The 12166-nt window shown below is 45.7% G+C and overlaps 1 protein-coding gene across 1 annotated transcript in view; it reads right to left on the reverse strand.

Annotated features, from left to right (window-relative positions):
* LOC142494833 (carboxypeptidase A2-like) overlaps positions 1-2607 on the reverse strand; it is a 59216-nt gene extending 56609 nt beyond the window's left edge. Inside the window, exon 1 of the mRNA XM_075599368.1 lies at positions 2526-2607. Coding sequence (XP_075455483.1) covers positions 2526-2590 — 65 coding nt within the window. The 5' untranslated portion in view covers positions 2591-2607. The remainder of the gene's footprint in view (positions 1-2525) is intronic.
* Between the last annotated feature and the right edge of the window lie 9559 nt (positions 2608-12166).

The following is a 12166-nucleotide window of genomic DNA, read 5'->3' on the forward strand; positions in this document are numbered from 1 at the left end:
AGGAAGAGCAGGTTAGGTGGTTTGTTGTTGGCACATTGGACCTTACAGTTGTGTGAAAAAGAAAGTACACCCTCTTTGAATTCTATGGTTTTACATATCAGGACATACTGTAATAACAATCATCTGTACCTTAGCAGGTCTAAAAATTAGGTAAATACAACCTCAGATGTTCAACAACACATGACGTATTACACCGTGTAATGATTTATTTAACAAAAATAAAGCCAAAATGGAGAAGCTATGTGTAAAAAACTAAGTACACCCTTACTGCTTCCATAGGAATTAAGATGCTAAGTAGCAGACAGGTGTGACCACCTCTGTAAAAGCCGACGTTTTAGCAGTTTGCTGGTCTGGAGCATTCAGGTGTGTGTTAGCACAATGCCAAGGAGGAAAGACATCAGCAATGATCTTAGAGAAGCAATTGTTGCTGCCAATCAATCTGGGAAGGGTTATTAGGCAATTTCCAAATAATTTAAAGTCCATTATTCTACAGTGAGAAAGATTATTCAAAAGTGGAAAACATTCAAGACAATTGCCAATCTTCCCAGGAGTGGACGTCCCAGCAAATTCACCCCAAGGTCAGACCGTGCAATGCTCAGAGAAATTGCAAAAAATCCAAGAGTTACATCTCAGACTCTGAGGTTGTATTTACCTAATTTTAAGACCTGCTAAGGAACAGATGATTGTTATTATGTCCTGATATGTAAAACCATGGAATTCAAAGAGGGTGTACTTTCTTTTTCACACAACTGAACATGCCATCAAGTGCATTTTATTTGTTGGGTCAAGTAAACGCCATAAGGATAATAATTGTTCTAGCATAGAAAATAAAGACTGCAGAGGTGTGCATACAAATCAGCGTCATACACAGGCAGCAAAATGAAACATACAGTACAGATGTAGCCGGTGTTATTCCACGCGTTGACACTATGCGCCAAAGCTACCACGTTATTACTAAAAGTGTTACCACGAGCACCATTGGAAAAAAAAAAACGGGAGTGGGAGTTCTCCTTCCGTACGCGATATTTACATATTATTCCTTGCATTATTTCACGTTAAAGGGAGTAATAATTCAGTAACAATTCAGAATACAGAGATACCACAATAACGTTTTATTGGCACAATATCCGGGCCCCAAAGAACTTCTAATCTACTGCTTGTACAACAGGAACATCTCTCTTGTTAATCTGTTCACAGGCGTCATATCCTGAAGCAAACCTGAAATTCTCCCGTATCAGAGCAGCTACTAGAAACACGGCCTTGTAATTTGCACACGATAAAAGGACCCCCGCTTTGTGACTGCCTCACCGTGGCCTTTCAAAATGCTGTGACGCGGTCTTCCCTGGGATGGAGAACACTGCGGTCTCATTCGCTGGAATGTAACTGAACCCTTCCCTAGCACTGAGAAGCAGCTTCACAGACAGTATATTAAATAGGCACCTATATACTTATCAGGAGAAGACAGCAAATGAAAATACCACTTGTGAGCACGCTCACATGTCTCAGACAGCTATGCCAACCTGTCTTTCTCCATTATCTCCTAGCATACAGTGCTTCTACTGCAGCCAGGGATTCTGGGTAATTACATGCAAATGAGCGCTCACATTGTGTCACTTGTTGCTTCTTGTCCATTTTAACATGGACCTGTAACAGGGACTTATCCCTGTTTAAATAAAGCTGCCTCTAAATGGTCTGAGCAGGGAGCTGGTTAATTGCAGCTTGTCAATTAACCAGTTTCCACCTGGCTAATTAGACAGCTTGAAAAGTCTCCACCTGGGAACTGACAGAAGAGCTGCGTGCTGGCAGCAAGACACCAGGGGACCAGACCTCTATGCCTAGACACAGAGGACCCAGGAACCTGCCAGAGGCTGGACACTCAAGCAGACAACTATCCAGACCTGGACCCAGAGACTGACACGAAAAGCCACCTGCTTTGTGGTATCTCTTGTGACTATGGGGTGATACCCTGGTATGGGGCTTTTCCTCCCAGTCTTGCAGAGAGGGACTGGGGAAGTGAGTTAGCCCTTACACAGGGATAGGCTGTTTGTTTATTGTGTTTATTTTTGTATGCTGTGCATTGTTTAAAGAAACAGGCTGAATAAAGCCATGTTTTAATTTCCCCAAAGCTGTCTCCCTGAGTGTACCTCTGCACAGGTCTCATACAGGACCCCTGTAAGCGTATGCCTGTCGCATTACACAACTTTTCAGCACAGCCTGGGTTACAGAAGTGCATGACAAGTAACCCTACTCACAGACAGCTGATTCCCCCTTTTGGGTCTTAGCGTGAGGATGATTACTCGCTTTGCAATGTGAAGCTGGTAATGGCTACAACCAGACACAAAAGAAGTTATAGTGAGTAAAAAAGTGACAACACCCATACAGCGTACAGCAAAAAAAGCATAGCACGTTGTGAGCACATTCAGGTCAGGGCACAGGAGAAGACGGAGCGAGACATAGGGTTGGGATGTTTACCTTCAACATACAGATGTTTGCAGTGAGATGATCAAATGCTACAGTACACTCACCCTCCAAACGTTTCTTCACTGAGAGCACTGGCGACCAGCACCGCAACGAGCAGTAACAGCTTCATGGTGAAAGGTGGAATTTCCGGGCATTCGCTGGGAGGTATTTATAAGGACGGCGGCAGAAATGCTATGTTTGCATTCTGTTGGGAAGCTGCGGCAGGTGGTCATATTCTCAGGTGCACAGAAGCTTATCTCAAGGTAACCCACTGATACGGGACGCGTTTCTTCCATGGGGGTTTTTTTTTTCTTTCTTATTCTGATGTAATAAAGAACTGTACATATGACTAAACAATGTAACAACAATGGAAGGCTATTTCTTCACCCAATCTATTCTGTCGTCAGCTTTGGAGCCAACTTGTGCTGGGATCTAAGAAAGAACATTGTAATAGACCTTTGGTTTCCTGTGAGCCATTGCAGTGTAATGCAATGGTCCCAGTGAGCGCGTCGCATGGGTCACCTGGGCGATGGGTCGCCTGGCGGTACTCGTCCCCTTCACCCGAGCGATCTGAAGGACTTCAGATCACTCACGACAGGGGGGCGGGGGCGCCATGACGTCATGCAGCTGGTTCGCCGTCATTGGCTGAACAGCCACCGTGACGTGGCCATCGCTCGGCCACCGCACCAAATAATACAAATTTCTTGTCTTTGGGAAAGGTGGTCACGCTATCGAGGGCCGTACCTTGTCCGTGCTGCGCACACTGATGCGCGCGCAGCCGCGAGCTGTGGGGACCAGGCCTAACAGGTTGCAGGGTACTTCCATGTCATCAGGTAAAGAAAGGGTCTGGCAAGCTGACTTCACACTGTCAGCAGAGAGGATCAGAGACAAACAGCACGGCAATGCAGAGCAGGGGTGTGTGGCTGAAATCCAGCCCTTAAAGGGGCACTTACTCCTAGGACCATAGTGAACTCGTTCCAGTGACCTGTGTAGCACCCTTGGGGGTAAGCTAAGTTATCTCAGTTGGTTCCTGGTTCCTACAGGGAGTTAAGGGGTTCAATCCTTTACCAGACACTAGTATCATGTTGCAGGTTTCATGTAACTAATTTAATGTTGCAAGTTAACCACAGAGAGGTGATTGGCCACTCCCTGGTTTCTGGAATATGCTAGAAGGGTCAGCCTATAGGGGATAGCTCAGCTAGGCTCAGCCCTTCCGTTATGTAAGGGCTAACTTACTTTTCCAGACCCTATCTGCACGACTGGAGGGATATTACCATTACCAGCCTATCACCCCAAAGTCTCAGGAGGTACCTTAAGCATGTGGCTCTCCTTGTCAGTCTCTGGCAGGTTCCTGGGTCGTCTGTGTCCAGGAAATTTAGGTCTCTAGGTGTCTGGGTGTCTTGATCTCAGCACAGCCTTTGTGCTCAAGACAGTGTCTGTGTGTAGGCTTCTCTGCTTTCCTGTGTCAGCCCAATTATGAACTCAGGAATCTCTCTCCTGTTTCTCACATCAGGCTTTTCTCGAGTCCTAATCAGCCAGGTGGAGTCTGGTTGATTGCCAGTGTGCAATTAACCAGCACGCTGCTGGATTTAGAGGCAGCTTCTCTCAAACTGTGATAACTCCCTGTTACAGTAAGTCATGCTAGTCTGTAACTCTATGTGTTAGTATTAGGATCACTATGTTGTTTTCCAGCTAGGGAAGTGCACTCCTAAAGATAGGGCTCCTCTATATGGCTCTGAGCATGTTCCACCCACAAGAGGGAATGGACAGGTACTCCAGAGGAGGTTCTGTAAGCAAGGGCCTGGGAGTATCACCTTTAGAATTACCAGGGGTAAGATACTCCTGGGTTCTGTCAGATTGATAGGGTGAAATCTCTTATATTGAGCGTACCCTGCCTAAGCATTCCAGTGAGGAAGCTGTTACTTAAGAAGGGGAGTGCTTCTGTGCAACACAAAGTGGGAGACTGTACCTCTTTGGGGACTGCTGCCAGAGCAACCCTAAGGAAGAAGTTGATATATGTGTGTTCTTTTAAATAAAACTAAAGAAAACGACCCTCCCTATTATTGGTGACTATACCAGCCCTGCACGAATTCCAGCACCCTAAGGAATAAGGTACCAAACCGCTGTGCATCACCAACACAAAGACACTGTGAGGATCAGACGCAGGCTCCGACACTGTCAAGCTCCAGTAGCTTGATTGGCTCCTGCCTAATTCCTTCCTTCTGTGCAGCCTTGCACCACACCCTATCTACGGGTTGAGGGGCTAGGCCCTTTACCAACAAGTCACATAAACAGTTCACAGGTGGAGGTCAGTTACCTTCGGCTGGGGTAAGGTTCTGTGTGCAGGGTTCCTCTCCACAGTGGTCCAGGTTCCAGTGCCGGATTAAAGGTCCGGCTGGCTGGGCACATTGTCAGGGGCATCTAAACAACAGAGACCAGCGCGCTCTCATACCATTGTGAGGCGACCCACCGCCACTGCTTGGCCGCCAGCAGCCAGGACACATGTTTACATTTACCGAGCACCGTGGCAAATTAAACAATGTGTCCTGGTTGCCAAGCTGAGTGTTGTGTGTGTGTACGCACTCGCTCACGCACGGCGGCGGTGGCTATTGCCATGCGAAGTGCCCTGTGACTGGGGAGATTGAGGACATTTAAAGAAGATGACCTGCAGGGATGGAGGCGAGGTGACCTGTGGCAGTGAGTACGGCTGCCAAATGTTGTGTCTGCCTGGGGCGCAATAAAGTCTTGGTCCGGCACTGCCAGCTTCCAGTACCTTCCTCGTCAGTCAAACCTTGCAGTCTGTACTACAGGCTTTTTAAATGCCTAATGAAGCAGCTGAGATTATTAATGAATCATGCGTGATCATAACCTAGGCTTGTGGTCCCGGGAGCAGAGAAGTGTTCTCGTGTGTTAACGGAGGAAGGGAGCAGCGTTGATTGAGAAGACCCTAGGGAGTGATTCATGAAAAGATTGGACTTCACATCAGCTGATACCATCTATACTCACTGCTGTTGAACTTCTACCAGTCTGTAAGTAGGCTCTCTATATGAGCCAAGACTTCGCATATTGTTCCTATTACACTGCACACACAGAAGTGCACTATATTGTTTTTCTTTTTTTGGGGTGGATTCCTGACGAATATGCTCCCTCCTAATCCTGGAAGAGATTATTAATGAAGGCAGCCTGCACTAGAATGAACCTCCTCAGTGCTGTATCAGGCTCTGCACACAGGTTTTCTTCTTCATAACATGAAAGGGGGTTTACCCTGTTACTCGGTCCTTCCGAATCGGACAAATAAAGTATAAGGCTAAGGCCCCGCTCCCAGAGTCAGCGCGCCCGCACTGCAGACAGGCGGTGCGCTGACATACACAGACCGCGATATGCGGTCTGTAGGGAGCCGGAGCGGGAGTGGGCGGGAGTGGGAGGATTGACAGGGAGGGGGGGCGTGGCTTGAGCGGAGGGACCCGCTACTCTCCCCCCCCTCCCTCCACGGGCTCGGGCTGGAGCTGCTGATTGAAGGTAAGCAACACACACACGCAGGCACACACACACACACACGCAGGCACTCATACACACACACACACACACACAGACAGACAGAGGCAGGCACTCACGCACTCAGGCACACACATACAAACACACAGACACACACACACAGACAGAGGCAGGCACTCAGGCACACACATACACACACACAGACAGGCACGCACGCACTCAGACACACACACAGACAGGCACTCACTCAGACACACACACAGAGAAAGGCACTCACGCTGCTTTCACTCCACACTCCTCCCCGCTCCCCGAAGCCTCTCCTCCTCCCGAAGCCTCCCCTCCCCATTGGCTCACAGCCACACCACGTGACGCGTCAACGCTAGGGATCACCATTTTCTTGTGTCCCATAGCGGCTGACGCGCCACAGCGTGTAGTGCGCTGTGCCGCCAGGGGGGACCGGGACCGGCTCGGGAGGATTCCCCTGCTGGTGGGGAACTCGCGTGTGGCCGCCCGCGCCAACGAGCGCAGCGGGACCGAGGCCTAAAAATTGATGTTCTGCTACACAAACCCTTTTTGTGCCAAAAGCAGTAAGTGGCATGCTTCTCTGGCAGTAATATGTTTAAGTGGTCCCACATGGGTGAATCATGCCTATTGTCTGAAAATCTGACATCTGTAAGGATATTTAAATCATGTTTTAAAGTTAAACCTCTTGAGCTGATTCCTTTTGTTTGATGTCACTATGAGCTCCGGTAACTCAGGACTCATAACATATTGTTATCAAAATGAGTAAATATACACAAAAATGATCCCCCGAAAGGTCAAAAAAGTCCCTAATGAATGTACGCTCTGCGGAAAATAAAGGGAAGACTGTATGTCAACAAGATACCAATATCTCATATATATGGCTGTCATACATGACCAAAGGATTAGTGACCTGTAGCTCAAGGCATCAAATAGAATAATCTAAAGATGACCATATAAAAGAAAATGATAAAACTTTATTACATCAAAATCACAATGGTGAATATATATTTACAGTGAAAAAAATCTTAAAATCCCCAATGGTGAGGTGGCAGATGGATTCACACTATAAATAGTGTATTATTCCACAAGTTTAGTTACATATACCTGTATACACATCTAGTTTGTCTGTGTAGCCGTCGCATGAAAATCAAACCCATATTAGGTATAGACAGTCATGATGAATGGGCTATAGCCCTGACATAAGGGCACTATCCCCTTGGCTCCAGCTCCAATATCAATACATACATATGTACAGAATGTGTAGCAATGATCAACACTAGACACAAATGTAGGACACAAATATATCACAATAATGTAGAGATATCGAATCAGTCCAAAATAACTGCAGCGGTCTGCATACACTCTTGGTAGCTATAGGTCTATTGGTTCAGTCCCTTAATAATGGCTTGTCAGCTCTAAGGTAGAATCTGCTTACTGCGGTCAGTGCTCAAAGGTACAAATGTACTAGTAATCACAAGTCACGCAGGTGTAGCAAACCGGGCTGTGCACAGCAAGCGCAGAAAGCGAAGAGGAAAAAATACCCATAATACAAGCTGTTTTGTTGTGGAGTTCATGGTTGCACCGCCTCACCAACATAAGTCATCGTCGGGACGTCATTAAAACCCGACGCACGTTTCGCGTGACTCAGCACGCTTCATCAGGGGAGGAGGAGTCACAGTCCCCAGCTAATGCTTCTTTATATATCCGGTGCCAAAAGGTGTGGTACATTGCTGGGCCAATCACAGAAATGTAACCAATTAGTAGGCTGATCGTGTAAGAGTAGTATCTGACGAGTCAAGGCATATAGTAGCCAAAGCGGAAAAGCTACTTGTAATAACAAGTAAGAAATGGAGCAACAATGATGAAGTAGCAATAATAGAAGGGTACAGATACATGAACGATAATAATGCTCTGCAATTATATAGTTTGGAGCAATGTGATGATCTTATTATATATAAGTAGCTGTAAGGGAGTGAAGGAGTTAACACCCTTTACACTATACTGGTGTCAGGTTTCCTACCTGAGCTGCATCAGGTGGATGTAATGAACTCCTGATTGAGCAGGAATTAAAAGGCAGGAAGTAACTTCTTGCCAGAGACCCTGTAGGAGTGTCTGTTAGGCTGCATCCATAGTGCAGGATATGGCGCGAGCTACGTAGCTCGTGCCGAAACAAACACTATGACGCCAATGCATATGCGCATAGTGCATGCGTGCTAGCGCCTGCACATGCGCTACACGCTTCGCAATACAAACAAGATTGTATTTCGAAGCGCAACGCCACTTCACAGAGGAGCGTGGAAGCTAGCGTGTTCCACTATGGACGCGGCCTTAGACGTCCGGTTCCTGCTCTGCAAGAGAGGAGGGTCACAGAGGCATGCCTGTGACCCAGCTGGGATTTCCACCCAGCTATAACAGAGCTCCAGCCGCAGGGATCCAGGCTTGTTCATCAGATTTGACTGGGAACAGTGTGGAACTCAAAGCCCAACACAGCAGAGAAGCCTGCACAGAAATAGGGCAACAGACTTCCTGGGAGCAGCAGCACTTCAACACCTGTATCTTGAGAAATTGGAGACGCCGGACCAGTACAGTCAGATAAGACTTTATACATTGTTCCCTGGTATTGTTTTATATGTTTTGGACTCGGAACTGGCCTATCTAGCCAGTCAGATAGAAAGGGCCAAAGTAATGGAAAGTAAATAGGAGTAGGTGTTTATTTTATGCTTTCTGCTTTGCCTTAAAGGGGCAGTGTCCCCAACATTTTGTTGTAGTTGTGGAGCAAATAAAACCACTGAACGTTTTGGTTCACCCTAAAACGCATGTGTGGACTCGCCAACAGTCCGCTCCATCACAGTAGCTCAATATTATCATGACAGCAGATAACTGTCAAAGAGGGGCATCCCATTAGAAAGCATCCCCAGGTAAGAATGGAAGTCCAAGTGGGGAGGCACCATCTAGGTATATCAGATGAAAGAGTAATGGATGTCCCAGTGTAAATTATATATGGTAAGTATATGGCACAACTCTAATTTATATAGGTATCCCTTTCAGTTCAAATAGCAAAGGTATAAATAGTAATGTAGGAATGTACTGACCCTAGAGTGATCCGCCTCTAAAAGTCAAAACCATCATGAATATAATTTTAAACTGTATACCTGGATCCCGCTACCCATATAGTCCCTATTCGATAAGTGAAATCTACTGAAAAGGCAGTGCCACCATCTCCGTGGTGGAGAGAAATAGAGTACCGACCAGAAAATCAGTGGTCAGGTATAAACACGGATTGTGATAAGTGGTAGCCAGGACTAATTCCCGGGTGAGAAGATCTAAACAAACAAACAAACATGAAATGAAACTAGTGATACAAAAATATGTTACAGTTATAATGTCATATGTGATAATGATATGTGACCCTGGAAGGATGGGTAATCACAAAGTCAGTGACATGTGCTATAATACTATTAGTACGGCTAGATGAATGTTAAACGAAGAGAGTACGTAAAGCTAAACTTGTGAACCAACAAATGCACATAAGAACGCATGTGTGCGTATATTCACATAAATGCGCGCAAATGCACCCGCATACCGGCTGTAACAGGGACCTATCCCTGTTTAAGTAAAGCTGCCTATAGTCAATTAACCAGCTCCAACTGGGTAATCAGAGGGGGGTAAGAAAACCCTGCTGCGGACAGACCCAGAGACTCCTTGGCACAGACACACTGCAGACATAGGGAGATGAAGTCTTGAGCACACAGAGGAGATGTGCCGATAAGATACCAGACCTTTTTCCTGGGCCCACCTAGACTCAGAGACTGCCGCAAAGAGCCCCTGCATACAGGTACCTCTTGAGACTTTGGGGTGTTAGGAGGGTGTGACGGGAGACGCGCTTAATAACACATTTATATTTCGTGGATCCTGATTGAGCAGAACAGGTTGAGCAAAATAAACTGAGATTTATTCCCTTGATAGGCAAATACACGACAACTGCAGAATAAACTTAATAATTACACTCACGGGTAGAGAAACAGAGGATAATGTCCAGAAAGGTGCCAAAGCACCAGAAGATTGTCCTTTAAAATGTAGTCCTTTTGCAAATTGCCAAATAAATAGCCAGTCCAATCCTTCTGTGAATGTGCAAAGTCTTTTCTGGTTCTCTGGGGATTTTCTGAATCCCCAGGGCTAACGAAATCCTGAAGCAGGGCAAGTTTCCTTGTTGCGATGTTTTTAACCCCTTGCGTTCTGGAATCGTAGCCGCTGTACTTAGGTCTTATCCGCTTGAAGAAATCAGGTAACAGCAACAGCAACAACACAGGAATGAGGGGTACAGGCCTTTTTAAGGACAAGGGCCTGTGAAGGGTTACATTAGCCTCATCCCATTGGCAAGGAATTATCTTCCTCTTATCAAAACCTGCCATGTCACAGGGGCAAATCTTACAGCCAGCTCAGGTAACTCTGAGCATGCTCAGTGAGCAGCTTGGTAGCACTGCTAAGTAAAAAGGGGCCACTCATTTCTGGGGACGCAATGTCTGGAGTTTGGTCCCAAGGTGTGAAATATCCAGGAGGAGTAACAGGACCTGCTACTCAGAAACATCCTGATTAAGTGACACTTTATGACTCTGGGGTCTTTCATCTATGCATAACATTTGTTCCCTAATGCCTTACAAAGGCAGGTAGAAAAAAAATAGCATCCTGCTGGTACATTTTAACTGCAACAGAAGGCACTTTATCAAAAATATATGTTTCCCTTATGACAAAGTTATATTTTTAATATGTGTGTACTGGGGGGGAGGGGGGGGATTGCACATAAAAAATCAGGGTGCTGGCTCACTCCGTTCCTAAATTAGCAGTCTTAAAAGGGGAACAGCATATAATATTAACCCCTTCATCCCCAATACGAAATAGGGGTAACCAGCCGAGCCCACTGCCTTTATTAATGCGCTGATTACCCCCATTTTCGCCACAGAGGGTAATGGGCTTTCCCCCCCAGCCTTGCAGAGTGTGACTGGGGACGTAAGTTAGCCCTTACACAGGGATAGGTGTTTGTTTCTTTGTATTATGTTTTGCCTTAAACTACTGGTGAAAGTGACAGGCTAAATAAAGCCAAGTTTAGTTATCAACAAATCGGTCTCCCTGAGTATATCTCTGCGCAGGTCTCTTACACCGGCACACATGCGCATGTACAGTATATAAGTGGAGAAGGAGCGGCTCAGTGAGTAAAGATACGGACTGGCACTGAGTTTGTGACCTTGGGCAAGTCACTTTATGTCCCTGTGCCTCTGGCACCAAAAACATAGATTGTAAGCTCCACGGGGCAGGGACCTGTGCCTGCAAAATGTCTCTGTAAAGCGCTACAAGAACAAACAACCATTATTATTATTAATGCGGTCGTAAAAATGTGAATAATAATAGTGAACATGTAAAGGGGTCCAGATACATGACAGAAAATAATACAATACAATTATATCGTATGGGGCTATGTGATACTCTTATTAATTATTGGTTTCCCTATATTATCATAATAGGAGAGGTGCAGCCCTTGGTACGTATGGATGTCCATGTGGAAAGGCACATCTAGGTATATCAGATGAAAAAATGATTGATGTCCCAGTGTCAAATACAGTATGTATGGTAGGTATATGGCACAACTCTAATCTAGATAGGTAACCCTTTCAGTTCAAATAACAAGGTATAAATGAGCAACACCTATTATGTTCCCTGAAGGTACCGCATATCCACCAAAACTAAATATATACAAAAACAACGTCCGTTATCAATCTCATTAGCATAGGGTTAATGGCGGGGTAAGTTAGCACGGCTTAGCGTTAGCTTCAAATAACATAACTTGCGCTACACCTGTCCCGCCCAAAGGGGGCGTAAGCTCCCTCATCTCACATATGAGTTTTGAGAGAGAGAGAGAAGTTTGTTTGGGAGGAATAAAATAGCACTTGGGACTCCAAATTGGACTGCCCTAGTGAGCTTTGAAGATACCCGTTAGCACTTAACGAGGCATTAACTTAACACCTCATTACATCAATAACTGAGCTCTTTGCATGGGGGTCTGAGTGGGCTAATGGTAATGAAATTCCTTGACTGACAAACACTCTTCCATTCAGAGGCTCCTAAGAAAGGCAACGTGTAATTAACAATAATAATAAAAAAAATGAAACAGCCAAATATTTGTGTTTAGTAT

Source organism: Ascaphus truei, chromosome 5 (genome assembly GCF_040206685.1).
Source record: "Ascaphus truei isolate aAscTru1 chromosome 5, aAscTru1.hap1, whole genome shotgun sequence".
NCBI lineage: Eukaryota > Metazoa > Chordata > Amphibia > Anura > Ascaphidae > Ascaphus > Ascaphus truei.